General features: G+C 33.4%; 7 protein-coding genes and 1 long non-coding RNA gene across 8 annotated transcripts; 6 read left to right on the top strand and 2 right to left on the bottom strand.

Moving 5' to 3' along the window:
* The first annotated feature begins 683 nt into the window (after positions 1–683).
* On the top strand, positions 684–1,822 carry LOC139093018 (cuticle protein 7-like). The gene has a single exon (XM_070643600.1). The coding sequence runs from the start codon at positions 925–927 to the stop codon at positions 1,510–1,512; it is 588 nt and encodes a 195-aa protein (XP_070499701.1). The 5' UTR covers positions 684–924; the 3' UTR covers positions 1,513–1,822.
* Positions 1,823–3,250: 1,428 nt separating this feature from the next.
* LOC139092996 (larval cuticle protein A2B-like) lies at positions 3,251–3,913 on the top strand. The gene has a single exon (XM_070643576.1). The coding sequence runs from the start codon at positions 3,251–3,253 to the stop codon at positions 3,911–3,913; it is 663 nt and encodes a 220-aa protein (XP_070499677.1).
* An 842-nt stretch (positions 3,914–4,755) lies between these two features.
* On the top strand, positions 4,756–5,156 carry LOC139093019 (uncharacterized). Its single transcript, XR_011544663.1, has 2 exons — positions 4,756–4,908; positions 4,974–5,156. It is a non-coding gene; the product is annotated as an uncharacterized lncRNA (long non-coding RNA).
* An 841-nt stretch (positions 5,157–5,997) lies between these two features.
* LOC139092995 (cuticle protein 7-like) lies at positions 5,998–6,669 on the top strand. The gene has a single exon (XM_070643575.1). The coding sequence runs from the start codon at positions 5,998–6,000 to the stop codon at positions 6,667–6,669; it is 672 nt and encodes a 223-aa protein (XP_070499676.1).
* Positions 6,670–7,945: 1,276 nt separating this feature from the next.
* LOC139092994 (cuticle protein 7-like) lies at positions 7,946–8,350 on the bottom strand. Its single transcript, XM_070643574.1, has one exon. The coding sequence runs from the start codon at positions 8,348–8,350 to the stop codon at positions 7,946–7,948; it is 405 nt and encodes a 134-aa protein (XP_070499675.1).
* Positions 8,351–9,159: 809 nt separating this feature from the next.
* Positions 9,160–9,594, top strand: LOC139092993 (cuticle protein 7-like). The gene has a single exon (XM_070643571.1). The coding sequence runs from the start codon at positions 9,160–9,162 to the stop codon at positions 9,592–9,594; it is 435 nt and encodes a 144-aa protein (XP_070499672.1).
* A 214-nt stretch (positions 9,595–9,808) lies between these two features.
* LOC139093003 (larval cuticle protein A2B-like) lies at positions 9,809–10,464 on the bottom strand. Its single transcript, XM_070643587.1, has 2 exons — positions 10,063–10,464; positions 9,809–9,995 (listed from the first exon to the last, which is right to left on the bottom strand). Exons 1-2 carry the CDS (start codon positions 10,462–10,464, stop codon positions 9,882–9,884), a joined length of 516 nt encoding a protein of 171 aa, XP_070499688.1. The 3' UTR covers positions 9,809–9,881.
* Positions 10,465–11,678: 1,214 nt separating this feature from the next.
* Positions 11,679–12,360, top strand: LOC139093009 (larval cuticle protein A2B-like). Its single transcript, XM_070643592.1, has 2 exons — positions 11,679–12,121; positions 12,184–12,360. Exons 1-2 carry the CDS (start codon positions 11,696–11,698, stop codon positions 12,346–12,348), a joined length of 591 nt encoding a protein of 196 aa, XP_070499693.1. The 5' UTR covers positions 11,679–11,695; the 3' UTR covers positions 12,349–12,360.
* Positions 12,361–12,456: the final 96 nt, after the last annotated feature.

The following is a 12,456-nucleotide window of genomic DNA, read 5'->3' as shown; positions in this document are numbered from 1 at the left end:
AAGAAAAATATAATTATATTAAAATTTATTTTGAAACAAAATATAAAGATTGTACTTTATGGAGCATGCTGATCCAATTTAACAAAATCTACAAAATTGCCATTAAGCAATTAATTTCTTTATTGCATGTCAACATGTGAAACTGGAATTTAACGATAATATATACCTTTTATGAAAAAAAATTGCACTTTCAGTGCGAAAAAAGCGAAAAATTGAATTCTTTTACAAGCCCTTCAATCTTATTTAACATCGAAATTCGCAATATTTTCAAGTTCATCGCAATTCACTAAATGATAAAATTTATTGCTTGCACTAACTTTTACTAAAAATGCATACTTAAAATTGGTCCTTCACACTTCCAAAATTAACCAGTTTTGCTCCAAATTTATCTTTTAAATCAAGAGTTTATTCAAATTGTTGAACCACCTGTCTAAGTTACCTAAAATATTTTATTCTAAAAATATTAAATCATTTATATAAGATGCTGCTATGATGTATATGTAGATACTAGTTTGGAACATCTTTGATAAGGAGTAACAAAATCCATGTCCAATTTTAGGAATGGAATGTTAAATTAATTAGAGATTTCTATGGTAAAAGATTCATTTCAGGTTAGTTGTTGAATGAATGAATGTATTTTGCAGAAGTAAAAAAGGGAGTCGTGATTGCATGTGCTTATGCATTCAATATGTTCTAAAATGATTAATATTATCAACGAGAAAAAAAGGCATAAGGAAGAGAAAGAAAAAAAAATGGTGCAATGCATAGTGTGAGAATAATTGACATCGTACTTCATGCACATTGCATAGTCTTGCAGTATTTTCAGTATATAAGGGATCACTTTCAAGCGTATCAGCATCATTCGTCAAGTTGAATTAAAACGAAAAGCATCGAAAAGAAAGAATTTTTTAAGACAATACAAAAATGGCATTTAAATTCGTAATTCTCTGCGCCACATTAGCTGCTGTTAGTGCTGGAGTTATTGAAACTGGTTGGCAACCAAATCCATGGAATCCACATACTGCTACTGTCATCCAACCAGCCACAACTATTGTTAAGCAACCTGCAATTATTAAGAAAGTTGTAGAAGCAGAGGCCCCAGCCAACTACGAATTCAACTATGAAGTTCATGACACACACACCGGAGATATCAAGCGTCAACACGAAAAGGCTGAAAACGGTCACATTTCAGGACAATACTCATTAGTTGATCCAGATGGTTTCAGACGTGTTGTCTCATACACAGCTGATGATCATCATGGTTTCCAAGCTAATGTACAACGTGAACCAGTTGACCATAAGGTTCTTGTACAACAACCAGTCGTCACTAAAGTTATTCAGCCAGCAGTCACAAAAGTCATCCAACCAGCAACAATCACAAAAGTTGTAGCTCCAGCTCATGGATGGCAAGCAGCCCCTGCTCACGGATGGCAAGCACCAACAGTCTTGAAAGTTCAAGCTCCATCACACGGATGGCAACCAAACCCACACGCCGCTAACCCATGGGGTTAAACACAATTAGAACTGTTATATATTGACAAATGCTTAATTTTTTGATCACTCTGCCTGCTATTTGAATCATTCTGCACCGCAATGTTCATACACATCAATTCATATTATAAACTCGTACATAAATTACACAAATATTATAAGTAAACAGGGTAAATTTATTTTTGTACATTTTTTGTTAAAATACGATATTCAAGATAGAAAAAAAATGTAAAAATGCAAATTATGGTGATTTTATATAATTAAACAAAAAATGTCAATAATGAATTAATAAAAAATATATACAAGAGGCATATATTTTTAAAATACAGTATATTTAAGTCTTATTATTCAACTTTTTTAAAAATATTTACAGATTAGCGTCTAATTAAACATTTTAATATGAATTTTAACTTACTGTACAATAATAACTTAATAATGCTATCTTAATGTCAAGAAAAATAGAAAATTTGGAAAATAATTGAGAAACGTCAGAACAAGGGAACTAGGGGGTCAAATTCAAATCCTGAAACGACTTCAATTATTAAGAAATTTGAGACCTAATTAATCTAGAATTAAATCGAATGATGCAGAAATGTTTCAAAGGACTGGATGCTTCTGGATGAAACCAACAAAACTTTGCATGATCAAAAAACCTAAAGTATTCAATTTGTCGATTTAGAAAAGAAGTCTTTCTTTGTTTTCAGAATGTGTTGAATGAAATTCATCATATTTTTATCTTCATGAAATGTCATCTTAGAAACCTTTGATTTATCAAAGTTTTCACTTCAATCTCAAATCTTAAACTCTAAACATCTCATTATCTCAATATATTTATAATAAAGATACAGTCCATTTTACAAAACATTCATTTTCATTTTATTACACATTTCAGAATACTTTTAAAAGACTTAGGCTCTAATTTTCCTGAGTGTTATTAAAAATTTCTAACCTTCTAAAACTAATTTTATAAACATAATTTTTACTATAACATTTAAATAAAGAAAGAAAAGACTTAAGCTCCCTAGTTTTGATAATAAACATAGACACAATAAGGTGTTTTATTGGAAGGAAAACATTTAAATCATGAATACATTTTTTGCCAAAAACTATAATATTTTATTTAATTAATGAATTAAAACTTTAATAACTCTGCAATTTCAGTAATATCTAAATATGTATGTTTATTTTACGTGACTTCCCATTCGGCAGATTCCCTTTTATGTCGTTTAAGTAAAGTAACATTAGCCGTCATGAAGTCAGTTCAGAAAGATATGTTTGTCTTGCCGTCAACAACGTGGAATGCCTTAGCGACATCATTGTAATGGTCAGATTTCCTAAAGATTCTCTTTAAAATTAGAAGTATTAGAGACAATATTTAGACTAGTTTAAGCACCAAACACTAACTTACCTCGTTCAGAAGTTCCACTGATAATAAACAAGAAAATTTTTTGTCTAAACTGATTTGTCAAATTTTTCATTCTCCTTCTCCTTCGTTCTGCAAAACTAAATTAAACTGGTCTTAATTATTCCTTATACGTATAAATTGATCAAGCGTCATAAACTTTGTTATATGCATGTGAAAATATAAAAATTTCAACAATATATGCATTTTAAACCTTGCACTCATAAGAGAAATTAACCTTGCATATAATTTTGCATTTCTTTGGTATATAAGGATTCATTGAGAGCAGTATCAGTATCATTCAATAACTTGAATTAAAACGAAAAGCATCAATAAGAAAAAAAAATTAAGTTCACAATGGCTTTTAAATTCGTAATTTTGTGCGTTACATTGGCTGCTGTTAATGCTGGAGTAATTGAGACTGGCTGGCAACCAAATCCATGGAATCCACATGCTACAACAATTGTTAAACAACCTGCAATCGTTAAGCATGTAGTTGCAGCAGAATCACCAGCCAACTACGAATTCAACTATGAAGTTCATGACACACATACCGGAGACATCAAGCGTCAACACGAAAAGGCTGAAAACGGTCAAGTTTCAGGACAATACTCCTTAGTTGATCCAGATGGTTTCAGACGTGTTGTTTCATACACAGCTGATGCTCATCATGGTTTCCAAGCTAATGTACAACGTGAACCAGTTAGCCATAAAGTCGTTGCTCCAGCTCACGGATGGCAAGCACCAACAGTCACAAAAGTTATTGCCCCAGCACCAGCTCACGGATGGCAGGCACCAAGCCACGGATGGCAAGCACCAACCGTCACAAAGGTTATTGCCCCAGCACCAGCTCACGGATGGCAAGCACCAAGCCACGGTTGGCAAGCACCAACAGTCACAAAGGTTATTGCCCCAGCACCAGCTCATGGATGGCAAGCACCAAGCCACGGATGGCAGGCACCAACTGTTGTGAAAGTTCAAGCACCTTCACATGGATGGCAATCAAACCCATGGGCTTAAATAGCTCGTTAGCACAATACAAATTATCAAACGCTTATCCAGTCTGCTAGGAATACCTCTATTCTTTCATTACAATGTTATTCAACTTCCTATTCATTTTTAATCGCCGTAAGTGTGATATGGAAATGAATTATTCTACAAAATCCTGTACATTTTTAGTTACTATGACTTATGAATATATTGAAAAAGAGAATATAAATATATAAAATACTCAAAAATGAGTGAATTTATAATTATAAAGTGAAACTAGATGCTTTTTTATTTCAAATTATTTTTCAGATAAATTTCTTTAAGGATTAATAAATTTAGACTTCCAATAGTTTTTACTGAAATTGAAAGACGTACCACAGCGGAAAATTTAATTTAAAAAAATAGAATCTTTTTGTAAAATAATTGATCAGAATTCATTAAGCAGCAGTCTCATACTACACCCATTAAGCAGCAGTGGCGTAATGGTTAGATTGTCGGCTTACCCACCCTTACGTCTCGGGATCAATCCCAGGAAGAGTCTAGTCAGATCGGATGCTTTTTTCGCTGTTGTTAGTCACATCAACTCGGATTGTATATTCGCGACATTTAAATCGTGACTAGGTACATTGCATTAGTAATAGACGGACAAAAATAAAAATATCGGTTAAAAAAACTACTAAACCCTTTAACATCATCCAAAACTAAATATCATGTTTAGCATTTTTTGGAAAATAATATAACATCATTTTTAACACTTAATTCCGCGTGAAACAAAAAATGAACATGTCACATACATGAGGAGGAAATGATCAGAAAAGTATAAATTTCATTGCTATTCTGATAATATTGTTTATTTAAAATTTTAAAAGCTACTTAATTTACAGATATGAAGCTCTTTATTTTGGGATTACTTATTTGTGTCATTTTCTCAGTCGTAAGCACAATGAAGCTCGAAAGTGAGAAAGATTTGTTTGAACAAGCTGTTGAGTCAGGAATTAATGCAATGAAAAATGGAAACAGAGCCAGTGCGTTTTTAAAAATTTTTATTGGAACCTGCATATTTGAATTAAACTTTAAATATTTTTTACAGAGCGTGAAGTTCATTCTAAAGATTTTGTAGATCTTACAAAATTCTTCCCAGGTTTTGAATTCAATTCCGACTTAACAGATGAAGCTGCTGCACGAATGATGTAATAACATAAAGACGTCCTATGAATATTTTATAAAAGATGTATTCAGTTTGATAAGTTTAAATAAAAATTATTAACACGTGCCTCATCATATTTTTAATGTGTGAAATTTAAGTACCTAAACAAATTTAAGAGGAACATTGTAAATTTAATAAAAATTAATATTTGGCAGTTTAAGTAGTTAAAAATTGTATCATATTTCAGTCGAGTATTCTGTTTTGGTAATTAAACTAAATCATCTAGACATAAAATTGGTGAATCGAAGTTGCTCGATGGTGAAATGATTTAGTATTTCGGCACATAATTATTGCAATACAGATCAAGCGATCATGGACTCTCGTCTCGGCATGTGAATTATTTCTTTGGCCCTTTTCGAATTATATGAGGTGAAAACGCGGTTCACACCCTCTTCTTAAAAGTTACAGGCAGTAATGTCAAAGTAGTTTTTCAGGACCCCTCTGTGAACTGTAAGTCTAGGTTTGACTCCTGAATCTTAACACGTTAAACTGACAATAACCAAGAAACGCATATAACGCGCAACTATGGATCTTAAGGTCTGAACAGCTAAAGTTTATTTTTTATTTCTAATCATAAAATTTAACCTAAAAAGATTTTCAAGAAAACTAAAAGTTTGCACCAATTTAGATTCGAATGCCTGCACATAACTGCTGTTTTTTGGCGAACACTACGAAATTGAAACTTTTATTGTATGAAACTATGTATATTTTATGTAGTTTTATGAAGCCATTAAGAATAATTAATGAAACTGAAATCTTGCAATCATTGATATATTTAACTGACCTTGCGCATGTATTATATTGCATTTCTTTAGTATATAAGGATACATTGAGTGCAGTATCAGTATCATTCAATAACTTGAATTAAAACGAAAAGCATCAATAAGAAAAAAAAATTAAGTTCACAATGGCTTTTAAATTCGTAATTTTGTGCGTTACATTGGCTGCTGTTAATGCTGGAGTAATTGAGACTGGCTGGCAACCAGAACCATGGAATCCACATGCTACAACAATTGTTAAACAACCTGCAATCGTTAAGCACGTAGTTCCAGCAGAATCACCAGCCAACTATGAATTCAACTATGAAGTTCATGACACACACACTGGAGATATCAAGCGTCAACATGAAGTTGCTAAGGATGGTGCAATCTCAGGACAATACTCCTTAGTTGATCCAGATGGTTTCAGACGTGTTGTCTCATACACAGCTGATGATCATCATGGTTTCCAAGCTAATGTACAACGTGAACCAGTTGATCATAAAATCGTTGCTCCAGCTCATGGATGGCAAGCAAAACCAGCTCACGGATGGCAAGCACCAACAGTCACAAAAGTTATTGCCCCAGCACCAGCCCATGGATGGCAGGCACCAAGCCACGGATGGCAAGCACCAACAGTCACAAAGGTTATTGCTCCAGCACCAGCTCACGGATGGCAGGCACCAAGCCACGGTTGGCAAGCACCAACAGTCACAAAAGTTATTGCCCCAGCACCAGCTCATGGATGGCAAGCACCAAGCCACGGATGGCAGGCACCAACTGTTGTGAAAGTTCAAGCACCTTCACATGGATGGCAATAAATCCAATCGGCTTAAATATTTCTTTAGGAAAATACAAATTATCAAACGCTTAACCAATCTCATAGAAATATAGGCAAATGCAGTAAGAGAAATTAGAAATTCTGTAAAATTTTGTAAATTTTATATTAATATATGTATATTTTAAAATGTGAAAAATGAAAAATACAGAAATAAGAGATACGTACTGAACAAATGAATTAAATTTTGGATTTTTTCTCATTAATTTTATTATTTTTTAAAAACTTACTTTTATTTGACTAATCGTGAGTCTAGTTCTAAAGACGACAAATCGTATCACTACTAAATTTCCTAACAGACAATGAACATATTCATGACGTGTGTCTGAAGTACGTCGGCATGATATCGCAAATCGAAATTAAAAGTTGTTAATAATTTTGTCATATATCGTCAAATTTCGACAACCCATTCCCGAATTTCGTCAAGGCTTCCCTGCCGAGTTAAAGAATGTCCAATCAGTCACAAGCATTACTAATCTCAATCCATAAAACTGAGTATACACATAAGAATGCTCCTTATATATTCGAGATTAGTGCTTCTTACAAATCCTCATATTACTAGTCAAATAAAAATGTATCCTACCAGTAAAGATCTTCATTTTCTTAAAATATTCTTTGATAATATAAACGTAAAAATTTCATTCCAAAATACTTAGGAACAATAGAATATGAGCAGAGCTTCAGGAGCCGAATGAGGGAGGCCATGGATCATACTTGATCTGTACGGCAAGCGAAGAAAAGACTTAGCTAAGCGAAAAAGTTTAGCCGGCTAAAAAAACGGCTTAGCTAAGCCGATTTTTAGCCGCCGACTTAAGTGACTTCGATCTCTGGAATATGACACAAAATGTATTGATGCAATTGAAATATTATGAAATGACAAAATTTTTCCTTAAGGGCAGTTCACTTATTAGGTGTGCCGTTTAGGGGAAGGTGAAGGGGAGTCTTCAAATTCGTGTTTTTGCGTAACGTAATAAGTAAACGGTCCCTTATGCACCGTGCATAAAAAACTCCTTAAAACCTCTACAAAGACCTGTCAGCTCTGTAATGTTTAAAAATTTCCAGTTTAAGAACGAAATGAATTTTAATGTTAAGTCACTATAGTAATAATGATGAATTAGTCTGATTTTTGTCATAAATTTTATTTGCAATTATTTTAACCAATATAAAAATTTGTTATTTTTTAACACAGCATTAAACAATTTCACTAAAAGCAATGAGTCAGCATTTCACACAGTGAATAATCTAACATTGTCTATTATTTAATAATAATAGTAAATTGGTTTGCTAGCCCAAGGCTTCGGCTCTGGTTTCCATGGTGCGGGCTCCGGCTTCCATCCAGAATGAGCTGGAATAACTTTAACTGTAGCTTGGAATCCATTTTTATCATCAGCAGTGTAGTCGACTACTCTTTTTGAACCATCAGGCTCAATCAACCAGTATTGTCCCTTGACTGCACCATCTATTGCTTTTTCAAATTGTTGCTTAATATCGCCTGTGGATGGTTCATTGACTTCATAATTGAATTCATAATTTGCAGGCTTTTCTGGTGCTGGTGCTGGTGTCCAAGCTGGTTCTGGTTTCCATTGTGGAGGAAGATACGTCGGTAATAATCCACCAACTGCAACCGAAATGATGCATGATAAAAGTACGAATTTGTAAACCATTTCAATAGTAAAGCTTTTCTTGATGTTATCAACAAAAATGTATTAAGAGACTGATCCTTTATTTTCGATTTGCAGATCTTTTTATACTGACAAAATTGATTTTTTAATTTGTATGGACTATCATCATTGGATCATCTCATAAAAATTAATTTTAAGCTATATAAACTGATATTCAATTCCCTTTCAAAATACCTACCTTACAGAATTTCAATTTTATTTACATGACCATCTCTTCTTCTTCTTCTTCTTCCTCATGATAATATTCATTAATATTAATTAATAATAATAAAAGCGTAGAGCAATTTCTGTGCTTATTGAAGTAGTAATGTCGGCATATCACTCGTATCATAATTTCATATTACTGAATGTTTTTGTACATAAGTAACTAGAGCAGTGTTTCGCAAACCTTTTGAGATAACTCCAGTTTAACAAAATAATAATTAATATGTGATGTCTGATCTAGAAAAGAGACCGTGAGACTTGATACAATTGAAGAAATAATAATATCGATACAGAAGAAGGCTGTCTACATGCACGTTTAATGATAAGATAGTTTGGATAAAATTAAAGCATGCTTGCATACAAGCATCCTAAAATTCATAAAGATGTCCATCCTATGAAATACACTTTATCGTAAGCCTTAATTATTACAATTATTTCAATTAAGATTATTGATCCAGTTAAGATTTTCTTAAAAATATTTTGCTAATCTTTGAGTATAAAAAGATCTTCAGATTTCAACATGATTATCAGTTACTTATCATCATTTCAACAAGAATAATCAAAACTTAAGAAAAAGATTTAGAAAAATGGCATTAAAACTTGCAGTATTCGCTTGTCTTATATCAGCAGCATTTGCTGGAATCTTTAAGACCTACATCCCTCCAGTTCAATACTATCTTCCACCAGCAACAGCAACTCATGCTCCATGGAAACCAGCACCAGCTTGGACACCAGCACCACCACCAGAAAAGCCTGCAAATTATGAATTCAAATATGATGTCAATGAGCCATCCACAGGCGATATTAAGCAACAATTTGAAAAAGCAGTAGATGGAGCAGTCAAGGGACAATACTGGTTGGTTGAGCCTGATGGTTCAAAAAGAGTAGTCGACTACACTGCTGATGCTAAGAATGGATTCCAAGCTACAGTTAAAGTTATTCCAGCTCATTCTGGATGGAAGCCGGAGCCCGCACCATGGAAACCAGTACATAAGCCATGGAGTGCAGGATATTACTACTAAATAATGTTTGCTACACAAAATCATCAAATTAAACCACGAATTTATTACTTTTAATGTATATGCATTATGATGACCACTTGCTTGATTATTGACTTAAGTTTTTAAATGTACAAATGGTATGCCTGTGTTAGAACTTCTTGAAAAGTAGTGCGAATAAAGATTATTATACTAAATACTCAAATGTTTATGTTTAATATTGATTGATTTATTAATAGCCTTTTGAACATGATAATTCTATACTTAGCATAGAACCAACATGATTATCATTATGGTGCTGTTTATAAAATTTAATAGTGATGATCATAGTAGTTGTTGACTGGGTATTTAACTTCTGTTACGGCTGGAGCAGCATACTTTTGAACGTATGGGATAGTTTGGACCTTGGCAACTGGGACGGCAACCTAGATAGATTTATTACATAAAATAATTTAGTCTACAAGACAATCAAATTAGGATTAACTTTATTACCTTAGCAACAACTGGTTGGGCAACTTTGACAATTTTTTGTCCCTCGAGTGGTTCACGTTCAACTTTAGCAACGAATCCATTGTGATCATCAGCTGTGTAGTGAACAACACGACGGTAACCATCAGCATCGATCAATGTGTAATATCCTTCTACACTTCCGTCCTTGGCTGTTTCATGTTGTGACTTGACATCTCCAGTATGTTCATCATGAACAGAGTATTCGAAATTGTAATTTGCTGGTGCTTCATGTTCTTCATATGCTACTTTCTTAACAATTGGTTGAGCATATTGAGCAACGACTGGTTGGTATGACTTGACGAGTGCTGGTTGTTGATAATAATGTTGAGGGAGTGCTGATGCAACAGCAATGAAAGCAAAAAGTGCAATGAATTTGAATGCCATTTTTGAATAATTTGATATTTTTCTCTTGCACACGCGACTGACTTATTAGACTGATATTTGATGAATGATATGTTAAACGCTACAAGCAGCTCAATTTATATATGCAGACTAAAAAAAGAGTTCAATCATCTATTGCCTAATGCTTTCGAACAGCCCACAAATCACTTTTTTCGCATACGCTTTTTTGTGATGCATTGTATCTTGATATATCTATAGAGTAATAGGTTTGTGAAAATAACTTAATAAGAATTAATCGATTTTTAATATGATACCACTAAATACTTTAGTGTTTTGAACAATGAGAATCTCTAAGTTTATTTTAAATATATTGAAGATGGATATGCTTTGATTTCTTAAACTTGTTGTAGTTTGGATACAACCTCGAGTGGTATATTCCAATAAACTGCATTTTACGCTATAAAAATGGGTCAAAATCAGTCGTCACATAGCTATCAGTGCAGCTTTGCATCCTATAGTTGATGCGACAACGTAATCGTAATCTAACGAACAAGTTGTGCTGTTCAGAAGCGTTTTACAGAAATGATTAGATTTTAAGCTAAGAAAGTGTTTGAAAAAGTCTATGCAAATAATTCTATAAAGAAGAATGGGTCTTGAACAGTGGTGGACAACCTGTGGGCTGTGACACTCTAGTGTCCAGCCAAAAATCTTTGGGCTAACCATGAACCGTATACAGTGGACGATGTCGATTTTGTGTTATCACCAAGATGTGCCCGGAAACATGAAGATTGCCCACCACTGATCTAGAATCTAGACAAAAAATTACAAAGAATCATATCCATATTCAGTTTACTTTATTAGATTTATAATTTTAGATTAGAATATTGTGCCTCACATAATGTCATAAAGCATTACAAATCTTGATCCGTATTTAAATTTAATTGAATCAGATGCGTGAAATGACACCACCCCTCAAAATCCTTCAAAGTCCATGAGCAAATTCAAAAGATTGCAAAAATAAAACAAACTTCCAAAAAATTCATGTTTTTGATTGACAAATTGTGTAATGCACTGATTAACTAACTTGTAAGTGGTAAACTAATAAGCCGGTTAGTGAGATTTGGAGAGAATTAGTAAGTTTGACATGTTAAAGTAAGATACTTTTTAATTGATAAATTTTGGTATAAATAATGTCCACTTCAAAATTTAGGATATCATTAGTCAATCAAACATTTCAGAATAAACATTCCAAAAATAATTAAATTATTCAAAAATGGCATTCAAATTCATTGCACTTTTTGCTTTCATCGCTGCTGCATCAGCACTTCCTCAAAATTACTATCAACAACCAGCACTCGTCAAGTCATACCAACCAGTCGTTGCTCAATATGCTCAACCAATTGTTAAGAAAGTAGCATATGAAGAACATGAAGCACCAGCAAATTACGATTTCGAGTACTCAGTTCATGATGATCATACTGGTGATATTAAGTCACAACATGAATCAGCAAAGGACGGAAATGTAGAAGGATATTACACATTAGTCGATGCTGATGGTTACCGTCGTATTGTTCACTACACAGCTAATCATGAACAAGGATTCATCGCTAAAGTCGAACGTGAACCAGTCGAGGGACAAAAAATTGTCAAAGTTGCCCAGCCAGTCGTCTCAAAAGTTGTTGCTCCAGTTGTTACAAAGGTATGCATAACAATTTCATTTTTTAAGACAATTTTATCATTTCATTCACTGTTACTTTCAAGGTTGCCGTCCCAGTTGCCAAAGTTGAAGCTGTCCCACAATATGTCCAACAATATGCTGCTCCAGTTGTTCAAAAAGTAGCTCCAGTCCAATACCAAGGATACGACAATCATGATTTCTCATCACAAGTCTCATTCCACGGACCATCAGCCAGCTACTCATACTAAGACTGCCTTAACTATCAAAAGACTAAAGATGCTGCTAGAAAAATAATTTTTTTATAAGTTCTAAAATGGACCTAGAAAATAAAAATATGTTAAAAATGAAACAAACGT

Source organism: Chironomus tepperi, unplaced genomic scaffold (assembly GCF_022539635.2).
Source record: "Chironomus tepperi strain 1889 unplaced genomic scaffold, CSIRO-AGI_Ctep_v1 contig_319, whole genome shotgun sequence".
NCBI classification, from domain to species: Eukaryota; Metazoa; Arthropoda; class Insecta; order Diptera; family Chironomidae; genus Chironomus; species Chironomus tepperi.
The sequence above is the reverse complement of the archived record's forward strand: the minus strand, read 5'-3'. Positions and strand labels throughout refer to the sequence as shown.